The sequence below is a fragment of the Spea bombifrons genome, chromosome 2 (assembly GCF_027358695.1).
Source record: "Spea bombifrons isolate aSpeBom1 chromosome 2, aSpeBom1.2.pri, whole genome shotgun sequence".
Lineage (NCBI taxonomy): Eukaryota > Metazoa > Chordata > Amphibia > Anura > Pelobatidae > Spea > Spea bombifrons.
The window spans coordinates 91,899,922-91,926,687 of NC_071088.1; the positions used below are offsets into that span (position 1 = coordinate 91,899,922).

The 26,766-nt window shown below is 36.1% G+C and overlaps 1 protein-coding gene across 1 annotated transcript in view; it reads left to right on the plus strand.

Moving 5' to 3' along the window:
- The first annotated feature begins 8,609 nt into the window (after nucleotides 1-8,609).
- Nucleotides 8,610-26,766, plus strand: part of GABRA5 (gamma-aminobutyric acid type A receptor subunit alpha5) — a 62,762-nt gene continuing 44,605 nt past the window's right edge. The window contains exons 1-5 of the mRNA XM_053455182.1: nucleotides 8,610-8,775; nucleotides 10,056-10,202; nucleotides 14,858-14,979; nucleotides 19,096-19,163; nucleotides 19,263-19,483. Of these exons, the coding sequence (XP_053311157.1) occupies nucleotides 10,117-10,202; nucleotides 14,858-14,979; nucleotides 19,096-19,163; nucleotides 19,263-19,483 (497 nt within the window). The 5' untranslated portion in view covers nucleotides 8,610-8,775; nucleotides 10,056-10,116. The remainder of the gene's footprint in view (nucleotides 8,776-10,055; nucleotides 10,203-14,857; nucleotides 14,980-19,095; nucleotides 19,164-19,262; nucleotides 19,484-26,766) is intronic.

Below are 26,766 nucleotides of genomic sequence, written 5' to 3' on the forward strand. Positions count from 1 at the left end.
CACCAAAGAACACACTCAAAGTTTAGATCTTGTCTTAAAATGTGTAATACAAACAAACACAACAAGCTATAACCTCTGTACTAAATGTTTTAATGTTATTAATACATTGTACCACCACATTATACAAAGGCACAAGAGGTACACATCAACTCTTCTGAATGTATCAGTTGTCATACAAATTACAAATATATCGACAAATATTCTACATAAAAGACCAGTTAACAACAGGGGTTCTATTGTGCGATGGAAATGTTGACATCAATCTTTTATTAAACCTATCTGGAAAATTACTGAACCATTGCTATTAACATAACATAGACAATTTATGTTTTATGGAACATTATCACTATTATATAACAGTTCCTTTTTTAAGGCTAGCAGTATATGCAGTAGTTCTAATTGACTAAGTAATTGTACAACAGAGGATGTGCTGTTTTTATGATATCAATGTATTTATGCTGGGAAATAGTTTAAATAATTCAGTTAGGAAACACTTTTCTTGGGCTGACAATCTGCTCCAGAACTCCTAATGGCTTTATTATGTTAAAGCATTAGACTTCGTCTCACCTTAGAACAGCATGGCTTTAGCGAATTAGCTACATACATACAGATTCTTTTAGTGTCTAATGGAATATACGTATATATATATATATATTAGTTAGTGTATAAGTCCTACCTTGTGTCATAAATTGCATAGAGTCTTTTGTTTTCTTCAACGGCATTCCTGGAAAAAAGTTGGAAAGAGAGAATAAAGAACTGAGTCAGACTAAAAAACATATGACCTAAGAACAAAAGGCATAAAAAAAGATTTGCGTTAGTGATGGAGTAATATATATATTTATTTATCTAAAGTATTTAGACAAAATGTATTTCAGACCGGATGTATACTATATGCATTCCTGGTAACTCTTTTGGTTTAAGCCAGAGTCTCTGGGCGAAGCACTGCTTTCCCTGCCCTCCGGGTCACTCTTTCTATGGGGCACGGGTTTAGTTGTGCCCACTACTTTTAACCAATTGAATGCTATTTGGGGCTATTTAGTCGTCTTATGCTGTGTAGTACTGGTCATACATCCAATATATAGTTTTGATTTCTTGCTATTTATCTCCCTGTGTCACATGCACCTTCCATGATTGATATCAAGCCTGTCCAGTGATATTCTTTTCTAAAACTCATAAAACAAACACAAAGGTATTCATTCTTTTTTTTTAAAAACTCAATGTTCTATGAACCCTGTAAAAACAACGTTGTTTTCAGTTCTTTTTCATACATAAAATCACTTTGTATATATTGTATGCAGAACAATAAAACAAATAACAATAAAACAAATAATATGCTCTATTTTAAGTTACTTTTTGAAAAATGTTTTTGTACACTGAAGTAACGCATAGCACCCCTGAAAAATGAGTCTTTTTATTTTTCATCAAATAAAGGCCTGTTTGGAAGACACCGACTATTCTGAATGACAGCAACATTTTTCAGGTGGAATTTGAAAGCCTCAATGGATTAATTACCATTTGTGCTGCTTGTTAGTGCTCACAATATGTCTCATGTCATATTTCTTTCAAAGAAAACAAGCAGAAGAGAATGTGAAGGGACTTTTAAAAATGTTACAGTAAATATAATAAACGGACACAGAAAAACTGCTGGAAACATATGCTTTATTAAATACTGGATTATCTTTGCACTCTTAATGCTACTTATGTCCCTTGCATAGAGGTAAATTGGTGCATGAGTTTATGCAAAAGTCCTTTTCACTCACAGCAAGGGAGACTAAAAAAATAAACCACTCACTTCACTCTCACGTCACCTAGTCCAACAACAGTTAGGTGGCGTGAAACACTCCACTTATAGAGATCAGATGTTCTTTTGCACATATCCGATTAAGGACAGAAATTGGCACTTTCCTCTCCTAGAAAGATCTCACAAGAAATGCACGACTCCCGATGAAATTGCTCGCATAGATTGACATATGACCTCAACTTTCAGTAATGCAGATGAGTGGGATGGACAACACAAGGGGGGGCAGGGCTCATTAGGCTAATAAGAGGCAAATAAAAATAACATAAACATAGATAATGAAGAAGATAGATTTGAAGCAATTTGGAAACCTGTCTCCGTTGCCAGCATCACACACACAAATATAGGTAGGCCATCAAAAAGACAAAATTGTTGGTCTCTTATCTGCCAGTTGGCATCCATATAAGTTGTTTTGCATAAAAAAGAGACATTACATTTGTAAACGTTTATGTAAATCTACATATTTCTGTTCACCCAATAAAGTGCATCACCTTTCATGAAATATGCCTTTTTATATATTGGATTTAGGTTATGTCAGATCATTCGGTGGACTTTTGCACAAAATGTGTGTTGCTTCACCCAGAGGCATATTGTTGAGTGGGTGTCTAGACGTAGGCCTAGGGCAGCAGGTCTGGGGCACACCATAGCCTGAGCTGCTTAACCAGTGACAGATGCCTTACTGCAATGACTATCCTCCCTAGCATACTGCAGCTCTAAATGGGCTGGTTGGGCAGACCAGGGATCCCTCTTGAAACTGCCCCATTTATACCATGGAGTTCTGTGCAGTACCTCAAGGCAGAGCATAAGGATTTTTTTTATCATATCCAACACACTCAACATGTTGAAGAAGGACAAGGGCAGAGGGAATGAGCCCCTCAGGATGGTAGGAATGGGGGTGCTACCCTGTGTCAGCCCTAGGATGGAAGCCCCCATAGGTACTCCTTTAGTGAGTAAATACAAAATGAGATACGAAATGAAACTATACTTTCAGCCAGTTTACAGCAAGAACCCAGCTGGCTCTTGTGATTATATGTAGAAAGTGTGATCAAAGATACAGATGCATAAGAAATTAATTGCTAAGCAGAATATGAGGTGGCATATTACGTTTTGCTTTGTATTTTTCTAGTGGACCCCATACACAAAACATAAGAACCACTTATCTAGATGACATCCATTTAAATGCAGACATATAGTTCAGTGTGTCCAATATGTGCCACTAATCTGTTCATAAACACATAAAAATAAAATAAACCAAAATGTAACCTATGTCAATAAGAGTATTCTTTATTTTTGCAGGATATCTTAAGGGTTGCTAAGCTTTGTGTTAGTACTGTCCTGAAATAGCTTTAAAGCATCTTAACAAATGTGTTGGATTTTTTTAATTACCAATCCAAATTTAAGAATTTGGTTCATATTGAATTATTGTGCACTGTTTTGATGTTGATGTTCTAACAGTGCAGGGAATGTGCCATAGCAACATATGCTAAATTTGCAATAAAATGAAAACACAGACGCTGCCATTTACTAGAAATGTTACATTTTTAAGGTAACCGAATATAAATTAAAATGTTTCAGCCATGAAAAAATTAAATGCCTAACCACCTGTATATATATATATATATATATATATATATATATATATATATATATATATATAAAAATATGTTGTAACCCTATGCTTACCCTTCTGGCATTCAGTGTTAATGCCTTCAGGCTTCAGCCACTTCCATGTCTCTAGGGGCACAAACTTTGAAGACTTAACCATCTATCTTCCCTGTGAGGAGCATATGATTATAAATAGTCTATAAATGTTCATTTGGCAATTCTTCACAGAGTTTTTCTTGTAATTTAGTTGGTTTTTGCCTGGAAAAAACACAAGGGGTGGATCGCCCCATGCTTGAACATTCCATGATGAAAAGATGTTATCTGTATCAGTTTGGTGGTTTAAGACAAACATAAAAAAAATCTAGCATTCTGGCAAGGAAACAAAATGCTGAAATATACACATAATGTATGTGTAAAGAAACCATTTAACTTAACATATCACATTAAAACGAATTATGAAGACCTGTCCTATTGACACAAAAATGATGACTACTGAGAGGGTCCTTGCCACAAAATGAATATGTGTGTGATGTTGTAAGACAAAGATACACTTGTCATGTAGATTTTTTACTTCAGGTAATTTGGCCACTCACTCACATAGCCTGAGGATTTGCTGTCTCTGTTGTCACATTTAGTCTTGTACCAGAGGAACTACTCCATTGTTAATCATGACATATTATAAATAATGAACTATAATCCAATAATCCAATCATTTTGCTAAGTGTGTTGACTAAACTCTCAAGCCTCTTATTCATGGAATTTGATGTTCCTAAATTACATTTGGATTTGCAAGACTGGAAGCAGTATGTAATGTGTTACATCAAAAAGCATTAGAGAAAAGAAAATGCTGTTCAATGAACATGGGGATTCTACCTTAAGCATCTTTTTTATTCAACGGCATCCTAAGAGAGTTACAACACGTTAAGAGTCAAAGTACAGAACTCTGATTGACAATGCAAAGATTCTACACTGTGTCGGGATAATGCTGTGTTGGCAGAAACACCAGAAGGGAATCTGTCTTGGAAATGCTTTCTGTTATATATGTCAACTGTATGATAGTCTTATATAAGTACAATGTTTAGCTGAATCCTAGAGTCAGTTTTGCTGACTTGGCTTGTTTGATAGACTACATTTTAAGGAAGATGTATAAGTAAAAAATAAACATAGGTCAAAAGATGGCTGTTGCATTACTGACTCTCTACTAATACACTAGTAAGACATGAAACAATTAGTTAGGGCTGTATTTTGTAGCAACAACAAAAATCCTACTGGTTAAAGCCTATCCTTTTTGTCTTCCTAAACCCATTACATTTGTGGACCCGTGACCAATGATGGGCGCTACAGAGGAAATATTAAAAGTTAGTCAATGTAACAAGAGGAATGTATAAAAATAATTATGTCACATCCCTTCTTTCCTGACACTATATATATATATATATATATATATATATATATATATATAGATATATATATATATATCTATATATATATATATATATATATATATATAGATATATATATATATATAGACCCTATTTATATCTAAGAATGAGATATTTAGCGCCATGTAATATAGCCATAATGATCAAAAGCAAATCTCCGTGTGCTAGATAATGTAATTGTCATGTTCTCCTTGTTCCCGTAGAAGTATGTATTGGGCAACCAAGTGTTTATATGTTAGATGACAGCTTTTTGTAAAGAAAAAACTCCTGGTGTATGCTACCTGTAAGTTAGGTAACTACTTCAAGAAACAATTTTATCCACAATAACAGTAGATTAAAACAATATAATATTTTATTTGCACCAGAACATTTGAACAAATGAACTGAATTTATTTATAGACATTTGCTGGTTATATTTTTTCCTAATGAGTTTATATATATAATTTTATTTGTTTCCTCTGCCACAAAACTATTCCCAACTGGCCCATTTACACAATGAAGGACCGTGCCAAGCCAACATAGCCCCCATAAGAAGCAGTGAATGTATGAAGGGCCAGGTTATGATGTCATTTCCTGGCGCTCAGGAGTGATGATGGTGGCTGTGAGTGCGGAAACTTAGACCGGACCAGGTACATTTGTCTCTGCCTAAACATCTTCTAACAACTCATATTCAGAAGACATGGGACTTTTTTGTTTTAGAAAATCTAAAGAGGCTAAATCATCTTGTATAGTCAGCATAGACGACAAATTGTCAAATTTATGATTATTGATTGTATTTGTCTTCAGGAAGGTAATCCTCCAAGAGGGACATAGGTGGAATGTTTTTCGGATCTAGACACTTACTTTGATTGGAGTAAAGCAACTGAATGAACATGAATTCTAGAATTGTTGTCCCACCAGCTCAAAACAACTATCTATACATTTCTACTTTACTCTATTGTGCTTTGCGTGGTTTTTTTTTTTGATCGTTGACAGGGAAAAGATAATATTTTGCAGATTTCTTAATGTGAAATACATTGTATTAGAATAAATGAATGAAACAAGATACCTTTCTTTGAATATAAATACTTTGATTCCAACCATTAGAAGGTTGTCACAATGTAATGGTTACAATAACATTACTGTAAACAGTATTTTAAAAAAAAAACAATAGTGTATGCCTGCTCAGTAAAATCCAAACATTTATAATCATTGAGTGTACACGCTTTTTTGCGTGCTATAATTAACAAACACTATGGTTTATTGTTGCGTGTGACTATTCAGAGGCTTCAGTGTGATTTTCCTGGACTGTAAATTTTAGCCTTCAATAGTGTGTATCAATAAACTATGAGATAATCAATTGAAGTATGCACAAATCACCTGTAACAGAAGATTGACATCAGCTCCCGTAAAATAAAAAATCACTAAGTATGCCCTGGAGCTTAGATCTTGTAGCCCTAGTGACTCTTGACATTTGTGCTGATTGGATTCCTGATGTGAATTAGGAGTGGGGCCATAATCTTTTTGATTTTTTTTTGCTATCTTTCCCTCTTGCCTGTGACCATGTACACAGTTTTATGAACAGTGCTTAACCCTTTATTGTTTTATTGTGACCTTCTATTTGATTCAACAAAAATCAAATCAGTACATCTCAATGCACCAAGGCTTTACCAGCCTCTGAATGGTTAAAATCCATAGAGAACTCAAGTTGAGGAAATGAAACACTTGGAATGTGCTTTTATTCTGTACTCTTGCTCTCCTGAACTGAAATTACAGTTGTTATTTTTAACCATTTATTATTCAAGGATTTAGACCTCATGGTTCCAGTAGGGTATTTAAGTCATTACTTACTTAATATAAAGTGAAACCTGGATGTGAAAAATAAGTTTGGATGAAATCAGGTAGGCTGAAGACTGGTGACTGCTTTAGCACTTCTTACAAAGATAAAATCGAAACCAAAGCTGAGGTCCATCAGTGGGTCCTCATTTTGTCTTTGCAAAGTCACTTAGAGAACCAATTTTTTTAGACTTGTAGGGTAATCCAGCTCTAGCCCAAGGTCAGTTAATTAATTAACAGTGTATTTCATAATCTCGGGGTCTAATAAATCAGAAGTTGATTTGGGGGAAAATGTAATATTTTGATCCCAACCATGAATATTGCATATTAGGTAGGTGATTGAAATATGGCAGAATTTCCTAAAACCTATGTTTTGTGCTGTGGTAATGTTCATTTTACATTCTTGCATGTCACACCTCAGAGGTCAAAGGTTGTAACAGACAGGATTGGAAATCCTACCACTTTATATTTAATGCTATAGTCTGATTGCTCCACCAGCTGACAAGGTATTAACATTTTCAAATAGAAACGACAACCTTTCAAACCATTGACTGTATCATTCAATTTCCTCGTGTAACCGCAGTGCCCTCTACTGGTGTATTATCATATTGCTTTCCTTTAAAAAATTATCCAAAGGATAGAAAATGCTGACATGAGATTTGTGTTTAATAATAAATTGTACTGCACTCCCACATAAGGAAATCACACTGATATTTGATATCCTATTCTGCTGTCTAATGCATATTTCTAGTACTTTTTCCTAAAATTATAGTCTTCACGTTTGATGTATGCCTGGAAATGATCTTTGATTCTATTTTTTTACTATTAATATTTATTAGAAACGTATGTCCTTAAGGGGGACATTTAACAACTACAAAAATATTTAGAATTATATTACAAGACCCCAGGGCTTCAGATTATACATTATTCTCTTTACTGTTCCCCTAAAAGTAATGAAATAAATATGGATTTTTTTCATTAACTGTAGAAGTTTCAGATTATTGGAACTTTAAATATTCAGAGTTCCTCTGAAATTATTAGTGTGTTTAAAATTCAGTGTGGTTAATAGAGTGAAAGCATTCTGTCCATGTAGTTACTCACATAAAATATTTACATAATGTGGCATAACCAAGATTATTAAATTACCCACATACAAATTGCGAGAAGATTAACCATAATTTCATCTACTTTATTAATTAACTTAAAACGATGTTTTTGTTAATAAGTGTCCCCAGTTCTTGCAAAGATGTATTAATTAGCAGTTTTCCTAATAAGGGCTCTTTGCAACTTCCAACCAATCAATTTTGTGTCCATGGTGAAGAACAAATGTGGAGATATGGGTGAAAAACTAGCACACAAGTTAAAAAAAATACCTGCAAGACCTGTAGAATACATTGTGCACGAGATACCTGAGATACCAGGTATCTCATACACAATGTATTCTACAGAAAAAAATAAAGCAGATCTATTAAAAGAAAATAATTATGCACATAACCATAAGTATTACCACAAGCAGATGTCCCCCCCCCTACTGCTTCGGGGGTTAATACCTTATCAACTGGATTCTTCAGTGACAAGTGTGGATGAGGGAGGGTATGTCTGAGCTATTGAGATCAATGCCCCTGGTGGAAGTCTGAGATGATGCTGGTGATTCCTCCTTAGCTGAAATGTGGTGGCCAGTTTGTCCCAGACGCTTAATTTTCTCAACTTGTGGCTATCTCAAGAGACCTCATTATGAAGCTGAGTAAGTGGGCTGGATAGCCTCTCATCTAGAAGCCTGGAAGAAACCCTAGCACTTACATTGTGACTAAAGCCAGTGGTCAGATAGATATCAAGGATGGCTTAGAAGTGAACGAGAGATAAAAATCGTTGCGATAACACTTGTTCATTGATAGAGGGACTGGGAAGCTGTTCGTCCCGGAGGGAGGAGCTGAGCTCAATCAGGAGCTGTAGGGGCCACCAGTAGCCAGCATCCCTAACACCGTGAGCTATCGCTGAGGAGCCATCTACAAGGTTCCAGAACTATGAGCAGAACCTACCGCCAAGGAACTGACATGAAGAACATCTAAGAGTGCCTGGGACCCAAGAACAAACCCCTTACACAAAGCTCATTCGGTAAGATAGCTTTTTATGCTTTTTTTTCATTACTGAACAAATGTAGCCTTGCTATGACTGTAGATAAATGATTTGTAGCGTGATCGAGACGTGGATGGAGCTCACCTAGCTTGGCATGTGTATTGAGATCACCTAGCTTGGCTGGGGGACAAGTAAAGGATGACGAGCTAGGACGCAGGCAGTAGGGGACCCCTGTACCCATTAGTATGAGAAAAAAAAGACATATCTGGAAAACTTGGTTGCAAAAAAGAAAACGAGCAAATACTGTAGATAAATGTGTAGTGATGGATTTACAGTGCTATGCAGGCAAAGCTATAAAGGTGCGATGAGCTTTATGCATGTGCAGTCATTGATGCCAAATGAAATGTACCGCATGCTCAAAAGAAGAAGCAGGGGGACGGTATTTCGTGCACAGGGTAGGTTGCAGATTAGATGGGGGAATTAAAACACAGCCCTTGAGCGAAATGACTGCAGCTGACCTTTGTGTTGTGGAAGATGCAGCCTCAGACGGTGCAGGAAGGGCAGCGATCATGATGATGATGATGATAAGGTCTTTGTGTGGATATGCTGTATTCACATGCATTGGCTGCAAGAGGCGATAGTGCCACCGGGGTGTAGTTTATGCCACGCCACTAATCTAGGCTCGGGAAAACTAGCGTGGAAACTAGCATATCCACGTCAAAATGGTGCACATAGTACAGAGGTCCAGAAGGACATCAGCACAGGACAGCTCCAATTACTGCTACAAGATTCAGCCTGATTACTGACAAATGAATTGCTCACAGGTATGTGATGCTGCTCTCCAACAGCAGAGGATACTAAACATTACATATACTATTATTATTATTATTATTATTATTATTATTATTATTGTACCGGGGATCACAGTTATGATGTTCATTGCTCAGCTTCAGCTGCTGAACTATACTATGCAGCACTCACTGAATGCATCCATCATAAAGCTGCCAAGATGTTATCACTTGCTTATTTGATAAGCACAGCAACCCTTACAAGGTTAGGCAATGAGGATAAAACATTGTTTAATATATGAAACTGAGGATGTTCACTATTGTATTACTCCTGTCTCTGTACTTAAACCCAGGGCTGCCTATCAACTGGTGGATTGATCTGTCCAACCAACCTGTAAACCAAGGATGCATGATGTAGTGTGCATCATGCATGGTGCCTGTTAAACCAGGTACAAGAAATCAATACACCACAAACTGTTTTATTAGTGTTCTGTGTTCTGTTAACTTATGTGTGCCTTCTTGTGATTTCAGGAAGGCTGTGCTGCATTTATATTCTCTGCATTCATTGTGAGATCTATTTAAACCATAAGAAATGGACTGTGGGGTTTGGTTTGGCTTTTCTGTGATCAAACATACACTTTCATCTGGTGTCATTTTGAGTTTGGCCATTCAGCTAAGGTAAGCAATGTCCTGTGTTATATCTAAGTTGAAGCTTAGGTGATACCAAAGTTGTTTCCTGAAAACTAGCACAGTTCTATAGTCTGCATTAAGTGCAGTACTGACAACATATATTAGCCCAGTGACCATTAAGTCAAACATAATTCAAGTCTGTCCATTGTAGTCCATTAGAAAATTACAGCATTGATCGGATGAATTAAAATATCAGAGCTTTATGTGATAATTGCAATGAATTCTTTAGTTCATTTTTTTCACCATCATAATTTAATATATAGTAATTTAATCTCTCATATGGCATTCATGCTGTCAAAGGCTTTAAAGGATCCTACACTTAATCCAACTAGTTATTCACTAACAGGCTCTTTCAACACTTGCCAAAATAACAATAGGATAGTACTCCAGCACATTGTACAGTACATTGCTCTTATTATGGATTATGGACCATGACTGAAATGAGGATAATAGGTGAACTACTGTAAATTCAATTTACTAGCTTGCTGTTGAAAATGTGCATACATCGTATATGAATGAAGTATAGTGAACGCTTCAGTAAGTCCTACTTATAGGCACCTATACTGTGATTATTATTATTATTATGGCAAGAATGTTAGCAGGGAATATGGTCCTATAGATATATATACACCGTGCATAAGTTAAATATTACACTTTTAAACCTGGAGATTTTTTTTAGAAAAATACCTTTGTTAATGTTCTACTACTAGATTATGGTCATGCATATTGGGACAAGTTTAACACTTGAGTTTTTCACATGATATCACAAAAAATAACAAAACATAATATATTCATGGGTATCATTCAGCACATTAAAATAGTTTTGAAAACTTGTTGAATATGGTCATCACACTAATCCTACCCTACCTCAAGGCACATTAGAAGCAGTGATTCGTAAATATGTATATAACCAGATAAATATCCGTTTCTCAACTCTAATGTTATTTTAATGTTATTGACTAATGAATGTGCTTTTGTCAGAGTTAAGCTCTCTATCCTTTCCACAAACAACCAATATTTTTTTAAAGTTATTGTATATAACAATTATAGCTTTAATGCTAAATAGAACTTATTCAAGGGTGACTCTTTAATGGAATAATGACTGATACGACTCGTTTGGAGATGAGACTTGATATCTGCATAACAAAAATGGTAAAATATGAGAGTGAAAGGTTAACTTTTGCCCTTTATTGTCCTTAATATCAGAACTTTTTCACTTGGCACATAGCACCGGACCAACTCTTTCCCGAACAATTAGATCTTTCCAGAACAAGACTCAAATATAAATCATATAAAACAAATAATGGTGGTAGGAATGAGAGTCTTTGTTCTTTAAACTTGTTTCTTTACCTATCAAGATATCTGGATATTTTTTTAACTTGAAGGCAAGTTGCAACTTTGTCCTGTATACACTAGATCACAATAGCAGACAAAAGATAGCTGCCGTGAATAATTTTACTGCTGGCAATGCTTCTGAGGTCACTCATCAAATGTACTGACATGTCACAGTGGTTTGAAAGCAAATCAATCCTTATCTCTGATAATCTGTTAAAAGACCCCATTAAAGGAACAACATGTAATGCTGATTTGTGCGTAGCTTTTTACTAAAAGACACTCTTGAAGGAAATACATTTTTTCAGAGGTTTTAAATGGTAGCTGGTTTAAATCTTATGTAAGAATTCATGAGAGTATTATAATAATGACACTTAAAGATCACACAGTGCAGCAGACAGAATTTACAGATAAAGTGAGTTATTTCCTTCCATGGACATATATTATGCATTTTGTTGAGTTGAAAAGCACTATGATTAAATAAAGTGTTCAAGGTCACATGGTTTTGGCACTAACACTTGCTCTTATTTAGCTTGATTTTATCTCGTACTTGAAAGTCCTTTCCATTTTGAAAGTCACACATTGTTCTGTATGCTGGATTTGTTATTGGAGGGTCAAATAATTGCAATCTGTATTTTTGTTTCATTTGATCGCTAATTCAGAGATAAAATATAGTGATGCAGGTGGAATGAATGAGGTTGACTCAAACCATAATCGGTTTATATATAAAAAAAAACAGCTGCATTTGGGAATGTCATTTCATTAAAAAAAAACCCATGTTTTCTGTTTTTCCTTGTTGTTTTATCTAAACATTATTGTGACTTTTATGGCTGTAGGACACTCATACTGTTCAGCAATCATTCCACACACTTAAAAAGGAAGGGCATGAGAGTAGGAAAGAGGGGGGAGGGGTTTGGTAGATCTACCGCTAGTGGAGTGTCCCAGGGGCTGCTAACTCTTTAAACCTATCTCCCTAGGAAAATATTCGACTGCCTTGGACACCCCCTGAGCATAAAACAAAGCTTTAAAATGTAACCCATAATATTCAAATACCACATTGTCACCTATCCACCTTGCCATCCACCTTCCCCTGAATGTAATAAATATTAAGCAATTGCTTAATGAAGAAATTTTACATGAACTCAAACAGGTTTTTTTTGTGAAGGATATTAGTGATTTGTCAACTAATAGGTCATCGCAATACAAGTTTCCGTGACATATAATTATTACTTGCATTTTTAAGCCATAGCTTCAGTGACATATGCATTTGCAACTGTTTGCAGCTTACTTCACTTGTCGGATGATGACAAATGATCTTGGGATGGCTGAGAGTAATGAGAGTTACAGTCCAATAACAGCTAAATGGCTGCAGGGATCGCTCCAATCCTGATATAATTTTGAGGCGTCACTATAAGCTCTCATAAGGGTGGGCTATTTTTTTTGACAGTAACTGTGTTTGAGGTTTCCCTTCCTAGTTTAGAAAGGAACTTTGCAGCTGCACATACTGATTTAACATCAGATACATGTTGCTTTATGGTTTTATCAACTCAACTGTTGAATCTAAATGTAATTTGGATTGATTTAAATGAGCTAAAATGTGGGTATTGCTACATTTGTTGACCAATTTCTAATTTCTTAAACAATTACACTGAAGAGAAATTGGATATTATATTCGATCTGTTAGGTGGTAGGTGCAGGTGCATATTTGCAAAAACATAATTGAATTCAGTAACCACAGCATTGTGAAACATGATCAAAGTTTTGCATTATCACTAAATTAGATTTGCAGATACCAGCAACTGCCAAAATAGGATGACAATTGGAGTCTCAATAGGTTTGATAAATACATTTCATGGCATTACATACACACAGCTATGACCCTTTAATAATGTAACCCTTTAAGTCCACTCAATGTAGATAAAAGGAGGTAACCTGTTAAAAAAAATATTCTAAGCCTTGACACAACTGAACTACATACTGTATATACATATCATTCAAATGAACAAAGGAAATACATGTATGTGCCTTTGAATAAGGTATGGTAGTAGGTGCCAAGCATTGTAATTTCGTGTGTGTTCTAAGAATGGTCTACCACTCAATGGGCACCCTGATAAAGGCTGGAGCATGCCTTAAAAACGTATTGCTACAATAAGCCAACAAAGGCATGATGTGAAAATTGCATCATTGAGGGCTAGAGACAATGTGAGCCGAGTGAAGCCAAAAACAAAAGTATAAATGACATATGGTATCTTTACATCACTGTTCAGATCAAGTGCATATCCTTCTGTGAAAATATATTTAGAGTAGCTTCTAACTGAAGCTAATGAAGTAGCTTCATGTTCTAACATGATGATGAACTCAGTTTAATGCATTGGCTTGCCCAGTCAACCCGATTCCTTCCAACTAAGGGATGAAACAAGATGAGTTATAAAGATTAGAGATCAACCACCATCCAACTTAGCACAACTATGGGGACCAACATCCCACATGAAATTGCTGACAACCTTTAGAGTGCATTCCTCTAGAAACTAAGCCTCATTTAAAAGCAAAAGCTGGAACAACACAATAACAGAAAAGTGTACCTAATGTGATATACTTTCTGCATGTGACGTAATTAATGTTTTTTTTTTAATAAAAAAAAAAAACAGCCAACATGACAAATGTTTTGTTTATTATATTTATGATATTAATACAATGTGTACCAGGGGTAGAATTAATTTCCAATGCATGTTTTTTATTTACTAAAGGGAGAATTGGTAGGAAAATGGTAGTCCCCATTCCCTGACCTCACAATGCTTTACAGAAGGGCAACACTGACAAGTTTCTCAGCGTGAAAGGTTAAGATTGCCCTGCATAATGTATAACTCAATACGTGAAGGGACTTTCAAGAAATCTCAATGAACTATACATCATAAAGGGCCAACTAAGCTGTTCTTACAGGAGGACCTCACTGGGGTTGGCTCTTTGTAATGTATAGATAAATGAATGAAATGAATTGTTAAATTCCTTTGCAAACATTTTTTAGTGAATAAACCATTTTACCTATTTGAGAATTAATAAACTGCAATAAAGTTATACTGCTGAACAATTTGGATTCAATTATTTTGTAAATATTAAAAAATGCAATGATCTTTCATTTTAGAAACATCAACATTGAGACCTGTGTGTTGACCATAAGATCTTTCATGATTAATAATACTAATTCAAGTACAATCTCTCAATCGTATTACAAAAATCATTGATACATTGGTATTAAATGTTAAAGAATAAAATATGTGGGTATTCATATTCATATGATCTATATTTAACAGCTTCTCCCAAATGACTACTGCTTCTATTAAGGAAGACACCAATGACAACATCACCATATTCACACGAATACTTGATGGTTTGTTGGATGGATATGACAACAGACTTCGCCCTGGGCTTGGAGGTAAAATACATTTATGTATACATTTATTCTCTCATTCGTTTGATTTTTTTTCTGTAGTGTCTCTGTGGTGCATCAGCACAAAAAAGAAGAAAGTGTAGGAGCAGCAGGAACTTGTAGGCATCCTGTATAAAATTTCTTGTGGACTTCTGGTTTTGTGCGACCTCATTTAGTATACGGTGTACTGTTCTGTTCAATTCACTGCTACAAATAATTTATGGTTTAGATGAGCAGTAAAGTGAAAAAAAGCCCCCCCCCCATTGTACAGAGCACAGATAGCTGTCCTGCACTATTGAGATCTAAGAGATTGAAACCGTTGTGTGTTGGGGCAAAACTCAGGCTCATGTATTTCCAACACTGTACTGTAGTCTAAAGCTGTGTCTAAAACAACAGGCATATGCAAATCGGGGTGAAATCAAAAAGCAATACACCTTTTGTCCCTATGTGTGCCTTTAACATGTTCATATTGACATAAGTGTACTTTTATTTTTCTTCTTTTCTTTATTTTTTCTTACATATACAAAGGGCATAAAAATGTTTGCATGCCAGGAAAGAAGACATCATAATATGTACACATTATGAGAGATAAAGGAGAGGCATAACATAATAGAAGCATTCAGACGTGTCAAATGACTACTGGGGGTAGAACACTGATGAGTAATATCTGCAGAGGTGTAGATCCCAGGAATAGACTTTTTGTGGAAGTAGTGCACCAATACAGAAAATCAATTCAGCGTGGGTACCTAAAGCTATTCTAAGGAACTAATAGAAAAAAATGATTCCAAGGGGGCAGAGTACATAGGCCAATTGGCTGTTTTCTGCTATAACTACTCCAGACTGAACTGTAACAGCTAAACCTGTGGCAAGGTCAGTTGAAAGTACCCAGTTAACTGAATATTCCCAGTCATTATTACCATTAATCATTTGCTAGATTCAAGCAGTATTTCAAAATATCATCCACTCACAAGTGGAAATCATAGTACACCCATAAAGACTTAGCATTTATGTATGTAAATATGTACAATATATTTTTTTCCCAACTTGGTGCCATTATACATTTATTATATACAGGTTCAAAATAACATGGGTATGTGTTATACCAAATATTTTATGGTATTTTATGCATCTGGAATGTCATAATGCAAAAACAAATATAAAAAATACAGAACCTACTATCCAATGGATGGCTATCCAAAAGACTCAAGTACCTATATTTACCAAAAAATCTGCTTTTCTGTGCATACTCTACAGAGTATAGTACCTGTTAATTGCTTACAGAACTTAGGGCGGACCTTCTGCCATTGAATACCTTATTGCCACACTGCCTTTGTTTTATATAACTAACAAAAACAGATGTTTCAAAAAATAAAGTGAAATCATAAAAAGCCTCGGGCCAAAGTACACATTTGCAAATAACTTCCTATTAAAACCAAGAACAAATAAAAATTGCAACTGAATCAGCCTCAATGCAGCACAATGGAAGATTTTTTTAAACAGATGTAGGCCACGGTATACATTTAACAGCTTATGTACTAAAGCCCCATCCACCTATCTCCCCTGATAGTTAAGGAATATAGAGTCCTACTGACCTATGTCTTATAGATTTTCCATTTAAAGTTAGAGTACAAGTATTTTCTACTTTAGGATTAAAAAAGATTCATTCTGTTGGAAATATTTTTAGGTTTATTTTGAGGGTTTCCTAAGAGATGCTATTTTGGAGTATCTCAATGAAAATAAATGTATGACTCCATATCAGCATGGGTTTACAAGGGATCGGTCCTGTCAAACTAACCTGATCAGCTTTTATGAGGAGGTGAGCTCAAGACTGGATCGGGGTGAATCGCTGGATGTCGTATATCTTGATTTTTCCAAAGCATTTGATATGGTGCCACATAAAAGGCTGGTACATAAAATGAGAATGCTTGGGCTGGGGCAGAATGTGTGTATGTGGGTAAGTAACTGGCTCAGTGATAGGAAACAGAGGGTGGTTATTAATGGTACATACTCTGAGTGGGTGACTGTTACTAGTGGGGTACCACAGGGGTCAGTTTTGGGTCCTATTCTTTTTAATATATTTATTAATGACCTTGTAGAGGGATTGTATAGTAAAGTATCAATCTTTGCAGACGATACTAAGCTCTGTAACGTGGTTAACACAATAGAGGACAGTGCACGATTACAAATGGATCTGCATAGGTTGGAGGCTTGGGCTGGGATTTGGCAGATGAGGTTCAACACAGATAAATCTAAGGTTATGCACATGGGGAAGAAAAATCCAGGCTGGGAATGTGTATTAAATGGGAAAACATTGGGGATGACTGACATGAAAAAGGACTTAGGAGTCTTGGTTAACAGTAAATTTACCTGTAGCGACCAGTGTCAGGCAGCTGCTGCTAAGGCAAATAAAATCATGGGGTGCATCAAAAGGGGCATAGATGCCCACGACAAGGAAATAATTCTACCATTGTACAAGTCACTAGTCAGACCACACATGGAATACTGTGTACAGTACTGGGCACCAGTGTACAAGAAAGATATAGTGGAGCTGGAGAGGGTTCAAAGACGGGCAACCAGAGTAATAAGGGGAATGGAAGGACTACAGTACCCAGAAAGATTATCAGAATTAGGGTTATTTAGTTTGGAAAAAAGACGGCTTAGGGGGGACTTAATAACTATGTATAAATATATAAGGGGGCAGTACAGAGATCACTCCCAGGACCTATTTATACCCAGGACTGTATCTATAACAAGGGGACATCCTCTACGGCTGGAGGAAAGAAGGTTTCTACACCAGCACAGACGGGGGTTCTTTACAGTAAGAGCGGTGAGACTATGGAACTCTCTACCAGAGGAAGTGGTAATGGTAAACTCAATAAAAGAGTTCAAAAGGAGCCTGGACGTGTTTCTTGAAAGCAATAATATTACAAGTTATGGATATTAGATTAATAGGGACAGAACGTTGATCCAGGATTTATTCTGATTGCCATATTTGGAGTCGGGAAGGAATTTTCCCCCTGGTATGGGGCAATTGGCATCTACTTCATAAGGGTTTTTTGCCTTCCTCTGGATCAACACAGTAGGGACACAATATGTATATAGGTTGAACTTGATGGACTTTGGTCTTTTTTCAACCTTATGAACTATGTTACTCTGTCACTATATATTTTATTTGTGATCAAGTTTACCTGCAAAGTAAATACCACTTTTCACTTAAATTGGCTGTGTATATAGCCACTAATGCCAATCAAAATAGGTAATAAAATAAATATTCACTTGCGACTTATACTTATATTCCATTAAATATACCTTACTTATACCTCTTAAGTCATTTCACCCTTTTCACTGTACTCACTCTTAACTTTTATGTTTTCATCAAAAACCCTGGTAAATCTCCACCCAGACCTGTCAATCTCTGGTACTCCGTGTGCTGCGTCATTCAATCCAAAGCATCTGGGGTACCTTAGGTTAACTACATATGTCAGTAATCAATGTCATCAATCTATTTCAACCATCACAGGTTTCCTATGCATTGATCAAAGCGCAATACTCATTCATTTGAGGAAAATATCAATACATGTTACAGTATGATATATTTCAAGGCTAGTAAAACACTAGTATGTAGTTTATAACATTAAAAATGTCAGGATGTATTAGCGCACATGTTGTTAAACAATTGTTCCAGTAGTCCCCAAAAGTGAATGCTTTAATGGTCGCCCCCTGCAGACAGATGACTCAGATTTCCATTTGTAAAAGAAAATGAGCTCATAACTCACACTGAAAATCATATACAAGAAATGTACTAATATCATTAAAGAAATATAAATAATAATGTTAGGTTGGCTAGGTTGCATGTATGTGCATTTTCATATTCATAAAATACAGTTCTGCCTCATCATATAGATCTTGTGATATCTTGAAATTATGGGTTCCTGTAACTGTTAACTGTACAAGAAAAACAAAGTAAAAAGAGTATTATAATTATATAAAAAAATAATAATAATAATAATTATTATTATTAATATTTTTATCAATGCAAAATGCATTCTCAAATAAAGCAGATCTCATTTGTAAAATGTGCGCTTTCCTAATATTTCAACCATGTTTTTTTAATGTTTTCAGAGAGAATAACTCAGGTGAAAACAGACATCTATGTAACAAGCTTTGGACCTGTGTCAGACACGGAAATGGTACGTTAATTCTAGAACTAATCAGTTGTTAGAGCAAAAACATTCTTTCAGATTTATAGTGAATTTTGTTCATGCATTTTTAAAACGTTTGTGTTCCAGGAGTATACCATTGATGTATTTTTCCGTCAAAGTTGGAAAGATGAACGTCTTAGTTTTCAAGGACCTATGCATCGTCTCCCTCTTAATAACCTTTTGGCTAGCAAAATATGGACCCCTGATACTTTTTTCCATAATGGTAAAAAATCAATAGCGCATAATATCACCACCCCCAACAAACTACTACGTCTTGAAGATGACGGCACATTGCTTTATACCATGAGGTGAGTGTGTCAATGTGTGCCATTGTCATATAATAAAACATAGCCTACATGATTAGTTATTGACCATTATGAATTGCAATTTGCAACCATGATGACAAAATAATGTGTATGCATAATGATTTTAGTTTGAGTGCTGAGCCAGGCCACATTTATATTTATATTTATACTTAGGTGACAATCTTATAAACAGTTCACACTTTATATATATATATATATATATATATATATATATATATATATGTATATATGAAGATGAAGAATAACTAATACTTTTAATGTTGTGGCACCTTAGTGGAATCATATTGACATGATTCTTATTTTTGGATAGGTAATAATAACACCTAGGTTAAAAGTGATTTTAATATCTATATGTATTGTTTTTCATTTTCAATGCTCCCTTGCCGCCCCCTTCCTTCTTCTATAATTAGTTTACCGTATATGACTAACACCCCCTTTACTGCTGTTTGTCCCTGACCTTTCTGTTGTTCTCATTTCTATTGATTATTTCTTTAACGTAAGTGGCCATAACCTTTAGTCCTATGCTAAAATGAAGTTGGTGGAATTAAACTATTAACATTGCAGAGCTCATCTCAAAAACACCTAACCAATAGCGGTGTACAACTTTGGCTGATAAATTAAGAATTTGTAAATTCCACATGTGGAGTGGGTGAATTTATAATGTAGGGAAACATACTGCAATTTGCACTCGTATAAACAGGAGGAGTTAACCAAGAACAGGATTAATATATAACTATAAGTTATCTGAAGTTGAAATGATAATGGTTGATAAATGAGAATGATCCAAAATTAAGATGAACTGACCACTGGCCTCAGTTGTCTTTGAAAACGAATTCCTTAATCGTAGGATAGTGTACAATAGGTGTATGCTAAGTGGACACCGAAGTGGGCATTTTTTGGTGAGAACGGTAAGTGTTTGGTGCTGTTGGCTGGCAGTGGTGCAGCATGCAGTCGCACACTACATGAGCATAAAAACATAACACACTTATGTCATCAGGTGGCTGCTGGCGTATATAAAGTAAATATAACTTAATAGTAGCTGCCTGGGTCAGACAGGAGATAACGATGAGGCCCTGGCAGCCACCATTAAATTATATTTATGGCCTTCAACAAACGTTTAATTTAGGACGTTTTGGTAATCCCCTGGATTAAAATTTTACTTGTAAGTGAAAATAGATGTTCTGTGGCATCCTTTGAAGGACCAAGGACATGCTATGCCGTTGTGCGTTTTTCTGGCTGGTAGAGCGTTCTCCCTACAGATACATATGAGATTTCATTTCTAAGGACATCTCAATGACTTTGTCAGCAGAAGTCAGCATTGCTTGCTCAGAGCTAAAAGGGACTGCAGTGTATCTGCTGGCCATCCAAAAACATGGCAGGTAAGGTTTGCTCACAAAAGCACAGCTTTAGAGCTGTGTATCAGTAAATAAATAAATATAGTAATAAAAATAATACAGAATGCAGTAGATAATACAGGGTACAACAGGGAACAAGACAAGGAATACTCAAGATCCGATATGAACAGGACAGGACACCCCTCTCCTGGGGATACAGGTTACACCACAAACTGACACATAAATACAGGAACTAGCCTAGGACTACAAGATAACAATTGGAGATTCCGTCACATCTTATGGCCATAGTATGCTTAGCCCACCACTACGCCAAAGTACTCCAATATTCGGTGGGTCCTAATGCTATACCCTGCCTACGGAAGTACTAATAAACCGAACATTGAGTCTATACACAAAACTAAGAAGGACATACCTTTAGACTGGTGACTGAGACAAACAGAACACACGGGTGGGGCACACCTTATAAAGGAAACAAAGCTAAAGCAAAGAGCAAGACTGGAATGAAGGAATCAGAGGTTCAGGACAGAACATACGGAAATCCAGAAATGGACCACAGCAAGACAGGGAAACAGCCTGGATGGAGCCTGACACACATTTACTTTAACACAAAGACACTCAGTAACATACAGGGACTCACACTAACACAGACACTCACACTAACACACAACCAGACAAGCACGCTAATACACACCCAGAAACACAGACTAACATATAAACACCTTATACTGTCTTCAAACAGCTCACACACAATACAGTGTCATAATGAAATAAGACCTATTGCTAGATATCTCTAGAGTAAGGGACTATATTGAGATCTTCCTATGAAACATGGTGAAGTTCAAACAAAACACTTTAGTAGTTGAAAGAGTCAAAAAAGTGATGCTTTGCCAAACATAATTAAGTCTTTGAGATGACAATAACAAATATATACAATCAAAAAAGAAGCCCACAAATCACCTTAAAAATGTGGGTCTTCTTGAATTAGCCCAGGTTAAAATGTAGTGCCCACAGTAGTCCTGCACAGGCACTTGCACACACAGACACTAACACACACACAAACACTGATACGCACACCCCAAAACAATCACCCAATCATAAAGGGATTTTTATCACCAACACACATAACCAAACACTGGCATGCACACTCCAAGACACACACCCACTGACACATGAACACACCCAGACACACACACGCCCAAGTGTGTACAGTAACATACACTGACATTACACCCCAGAAACTCAGACACCCAGACACACCCACACACACAACCACTGACACTCACAACACCAGACACATACACCCAGAAACTGACACACCTTTAAACACACACATAACACCGACAGACACTTACACACACTCAGACCCTAATAGACACTGACACTTGACACAACCAGACACTGCAACTAAGACACACACCTAGACACTTCCACCTCCAGACACACATCTAGCCACTGACACTCTAACCACCAGACACACATGTAGACACTGACACTCACACCTACAGACACACATCTAGACACTCACATATACCCAGACACTGACACTAACACACACACTGACACTCACACACCCAGACACTGACACTCACACACCCAGACACTGACACTAACACACACTCAAAAACACAAGCCTAACTTACTCTGCAATAAGCCTCAGACATTCTTCACAGCAGCCTGCACGGCGCAAACTACCGTGACTACAGTGTCACATAACTTAACATTACATGACCTAACCAAACCCTGCCTCTGGTGGATTCTGAGACATAAAGACTTAAGAGGGACTCAGGACGCAGCCCTAGTTGTGGCCCAGTGCGGGCCCAAAGTTTAGTCATTGTGCCATTTTATGGCATCCAGGATATAATATGTGATACCCTTGGAAGTTATCCTGATTCCTGGATTTGTAAGATGTTTAGATATCTAGGTGGATGAGATGCTTTGTTAACATTACTTATACATGGCATAATTTAACTAATCTGCATGACAATGGCCCCCAAAATAAGCAAGAATTAACACAGTATTCTCAATAAAAAAGGCCATTTTTATACCATATACATTTTATACTGAATGCCTGTTGTATTTGTGGCCCACAGAGATTGGACACTGCTAGGCTAGCACACAGCTGTGCTCAGCAGATGCCAAGAACCACAAGCATAATTTTTGCATTGAGGTCTAGTAGCATGAACACAAAAATCAAATACCTTATATCACATGAATCATTCAAACCCATCTTAATAAGAAGCTCAGTCACTCTGCTATTCTAAGTGTTACATTAGTTTGTGGCACATTATGGCCTATAGGTTATAGATCATTTCAACAGTGACTCGTTATCATCAGCTCAACAAGCATCGCATTAGTGTGCATGGACGTAAACAATGAACAGTGTATGCATAAACCACATAAATCTCAACAAAATATTGGACATTTTTCCAGTTATCATGCAGTTTTCACTAATGAACACTTTGTTTGAGCTGCATGTGGGTCACTGGAAAATTAATAACCCTTATCCCTACTCCTGAGGTTTCTTTAGGGTCTGTGGAAATTCACTGATAGCTGTTATTATTAAAAGCAATGCAGCTGCAAAGCTTTAAAAGTGGTCTCATCTCCAAAGCAACTAATGGAGTCATCTATTCAGGAGGAAAATTGGCAATTGGTTGCCATAGCAATAACACAACTGTCATCTCCACTGCCAACACCTTCACCCCCCCCCCCCCAGTCTTTTAGGAGTCTATCAAGCAACAACCTACATTGAAATAAATTTTTCTGATTGAATTCAATAGCCATAGCAAATCCAAGCCCCCTCCATAAAAATTATATGACCTTGTACAGGTATCAAGGTGACAACTTGTCAAGAAGGCAATAATTAATTAGTTGTGTTGAAGGTGGGAGGAAGCACCTTGTCTTTCTATGTCCAAAAATGGATAATTTCTTTCTTCCACACATCACAGATGATTGTAATGATATCCTTCTATGATAAAGACAACAACTTGTTAGAAGGTTAATAATTAGTTGTATGTTACAGCACTGATTATGTAGACAACTAAATACTGTGACCTTATAAAGTTGTTTCGTTGTTTAAATAGTCCAATCTTAGGCTACTGTCAGCCCCGCCACCGCAGGGGGATATAAGAGTAATAACGCAAATGTAGCAAAAAGAAACCTGACCAGTTTAATGTTAATTTCATATTCATAAGTATTGTTTTTGTTCTGTAATGAATTGGAAATGCAAATGGATGAGGAGGATTTATTTTCTTGTTTAAGGACAAAATGGATGGTCTCTTGCTCCCTGCAGAAAATGTTTAGATTCTCAAGCTTACCAAGCCTCATATGTGGAAAAACTCATATCATGACTGTCCTTGGCTTATTTGTCCTTTAAATATATTTTTTTCGCTATATCTTATTGATGGTATATCCAGCTTCATCTCTGACTTGTGTTTGAGAATCAATAAAAAGGAACGGCATTAAATAGTACAATAAGGAATGTTTCAAAATAACAAAATATGACAAAATATTTAAAATTATTCATTAGACTTACAAACATACAGCGTTTGTCAGGACAATAGCCTTTTAAAGATCAAATAGTTTGATGTTGCTATTGTACATTTATTGTTACTTATTGTTATTTAGTCCCCACCAGATCACTCAAGGCATACATGGCTTACAATAATGTACGGAAGAGATACTAGAGTTTGTAATTATTGGGGTGGATTTATTTGTATTACATATGCTATAACCGGCAACACTAAGGATAACTAAATGGACCTGTCACGTTAAGGCCAGCCACCAAATAACATATGTGCATCCACAGGCAGGATATGCAGCACTATTTGTACATATGTAGCCCTATAGCACACCGACCAACTAAGCATTTGCTTGGTGTGTCATATGGCCTGTCCAGGCCTTATGCTTACTTACACCTGGACCAGAGCATTATATTTTAAGTAATCCTAATTTTAGAAAGCCTGCGTCAAAAGTTTTAATTAACATACTTCATACCTAGTCATATTTCAAAAGTAAAAGTACTTTTACGTCCATGTCAAATACTGATACTTTAATAACGTCAATAGTTGATGTTTAAAGTATTAAATGGTCTAATAATAAATAAAGGGCCTTATGAAAGGTTTAAAAAAAAAATCACCTAACCTCCCCACCACCACTGACATAGGCAGGTCAGCCACATCCAGAGAGCTTACCTACTAGCTACCCCTGGTGGAGATAAAAGTATAATAAAAAGAAAACTAAAAAGTAGACAAACATGAAAACTTGTAACATGTTTTATATTTGGTGCATTTAATGTTTCATATACTTTCAGTGTTTATATGTGTCTATAACCTATCCATTTAAGTGTTAATTCTTAGCATAGCTGAGCTTTTCTAGAATTCCCTTACATCTGTTTATTAATTATTTAAAATCCCTGAACCCTGTGGTGTGTCAAGGAAATAGGTCTGCCTCTCAGACCAGCACATGCAGGCCTACAGCATGCATAAAATACTGAAATGAAGAGATTTTTTTGGTAGCCGAAAGCTTTCAGATCCATTTTGATGGCTAGAATCATAGATGATTTGCAGCAGTGGCTCATCCCTGACTGGGTATACAAAACAGAAAGGTGAATGAATAATGTGGGCACATGGGAGGGTTAGTAAAGGAGTGAGGTACAGGTGAAACGTTGATGTAAAAGATAACCTTGGGAGAACTGACTCAGTGATCAGGAGATCACTGACAAATGTAGGTATTACAGGCTTTCAGTTTTAAATGTTTGAAAGTAATTGTTTTAATGAATGCTGTCAATACTGTTAGAGCAATGAGTCAATCCTTCATCAGAGCCTAGGTGTGTAGCTGGTGAGTGCAACTTGTTAATCTGAAACATTGTTTTTTTTTTTTTGTTAAATCATGTGAAGCAATCCTATCAGTGTCCAATAATCAATGTTATTGCTGGAATTCTGGTGTACGGTTTGCTGTAGCTTTCCAACAAATGAGCACATTGTAAGCAGATAGAGAGCTTGGCTGTTATTGAACCCAGAATACCCATGCAGTACCTCTCTAATGACATACAGTTGTATTGGGGCATCTGCACTCTATATTTGCCCAGTTAAATTAGGGAGATATATGGATCTCTGGTACCACATGATCCCATGATGCCAGATGGCTTTGAAAAAAATGAACTACTGGAACATGATTTGTGACTTATGATACAGCAACAAAAGTTCACATTTCTTTCATCTCTACTATAGGTTATTGTAAACAAAATTTCTTAGAAATAGTATGATCCTAAGCTAGTTGATGCTCTGACCATCAAATGAAACATGATAATGAATTATTCAATCATTCATTTAAGCTATTTTTCCAAGTGCAGTTTTGTATTGTAAAATTATTCCTTACACGCTGCATCTTTGGCAGGAGTCTATCATTGATCATTTTATGAAAGGAATAAAAATAATCCAAATTATTTTCTCTGCTCTATTAACAATGCAGAAGAAATGGGTTAAAACACACATGTCTGCATATGAGTAAGAAATAAAAGAGATATAATTGGTTACATTGATTAGTACTAATGATCACTAATATATGAACTATTCTGCAGTTAATATTTAGACATTGTTCCTGATACTCTTTGTATTTTATATTTTAGCCATAATGCTCTTAGGTTTGTACATTGTTTTGCATATTTCCTCCACTAGGGGTCAGTATAGATCTAATAATTTGTTTATCTAGGCAGTAGATACTGCAGTTCAGTACTGGATACATTTTGTTTTTAGACTTGGACACAAAGCCCGAAACTATAGATTCGACTATATTTTGCTTACCGTCCTAAACCTCCCCTTTACCCATACATTCAATTTTTTCACCTTGTTTGCTGTGATGTTTTTTATCTTCTTAATCTCCTTTTCCTCTTAGAACACTTTAACCTTTGCT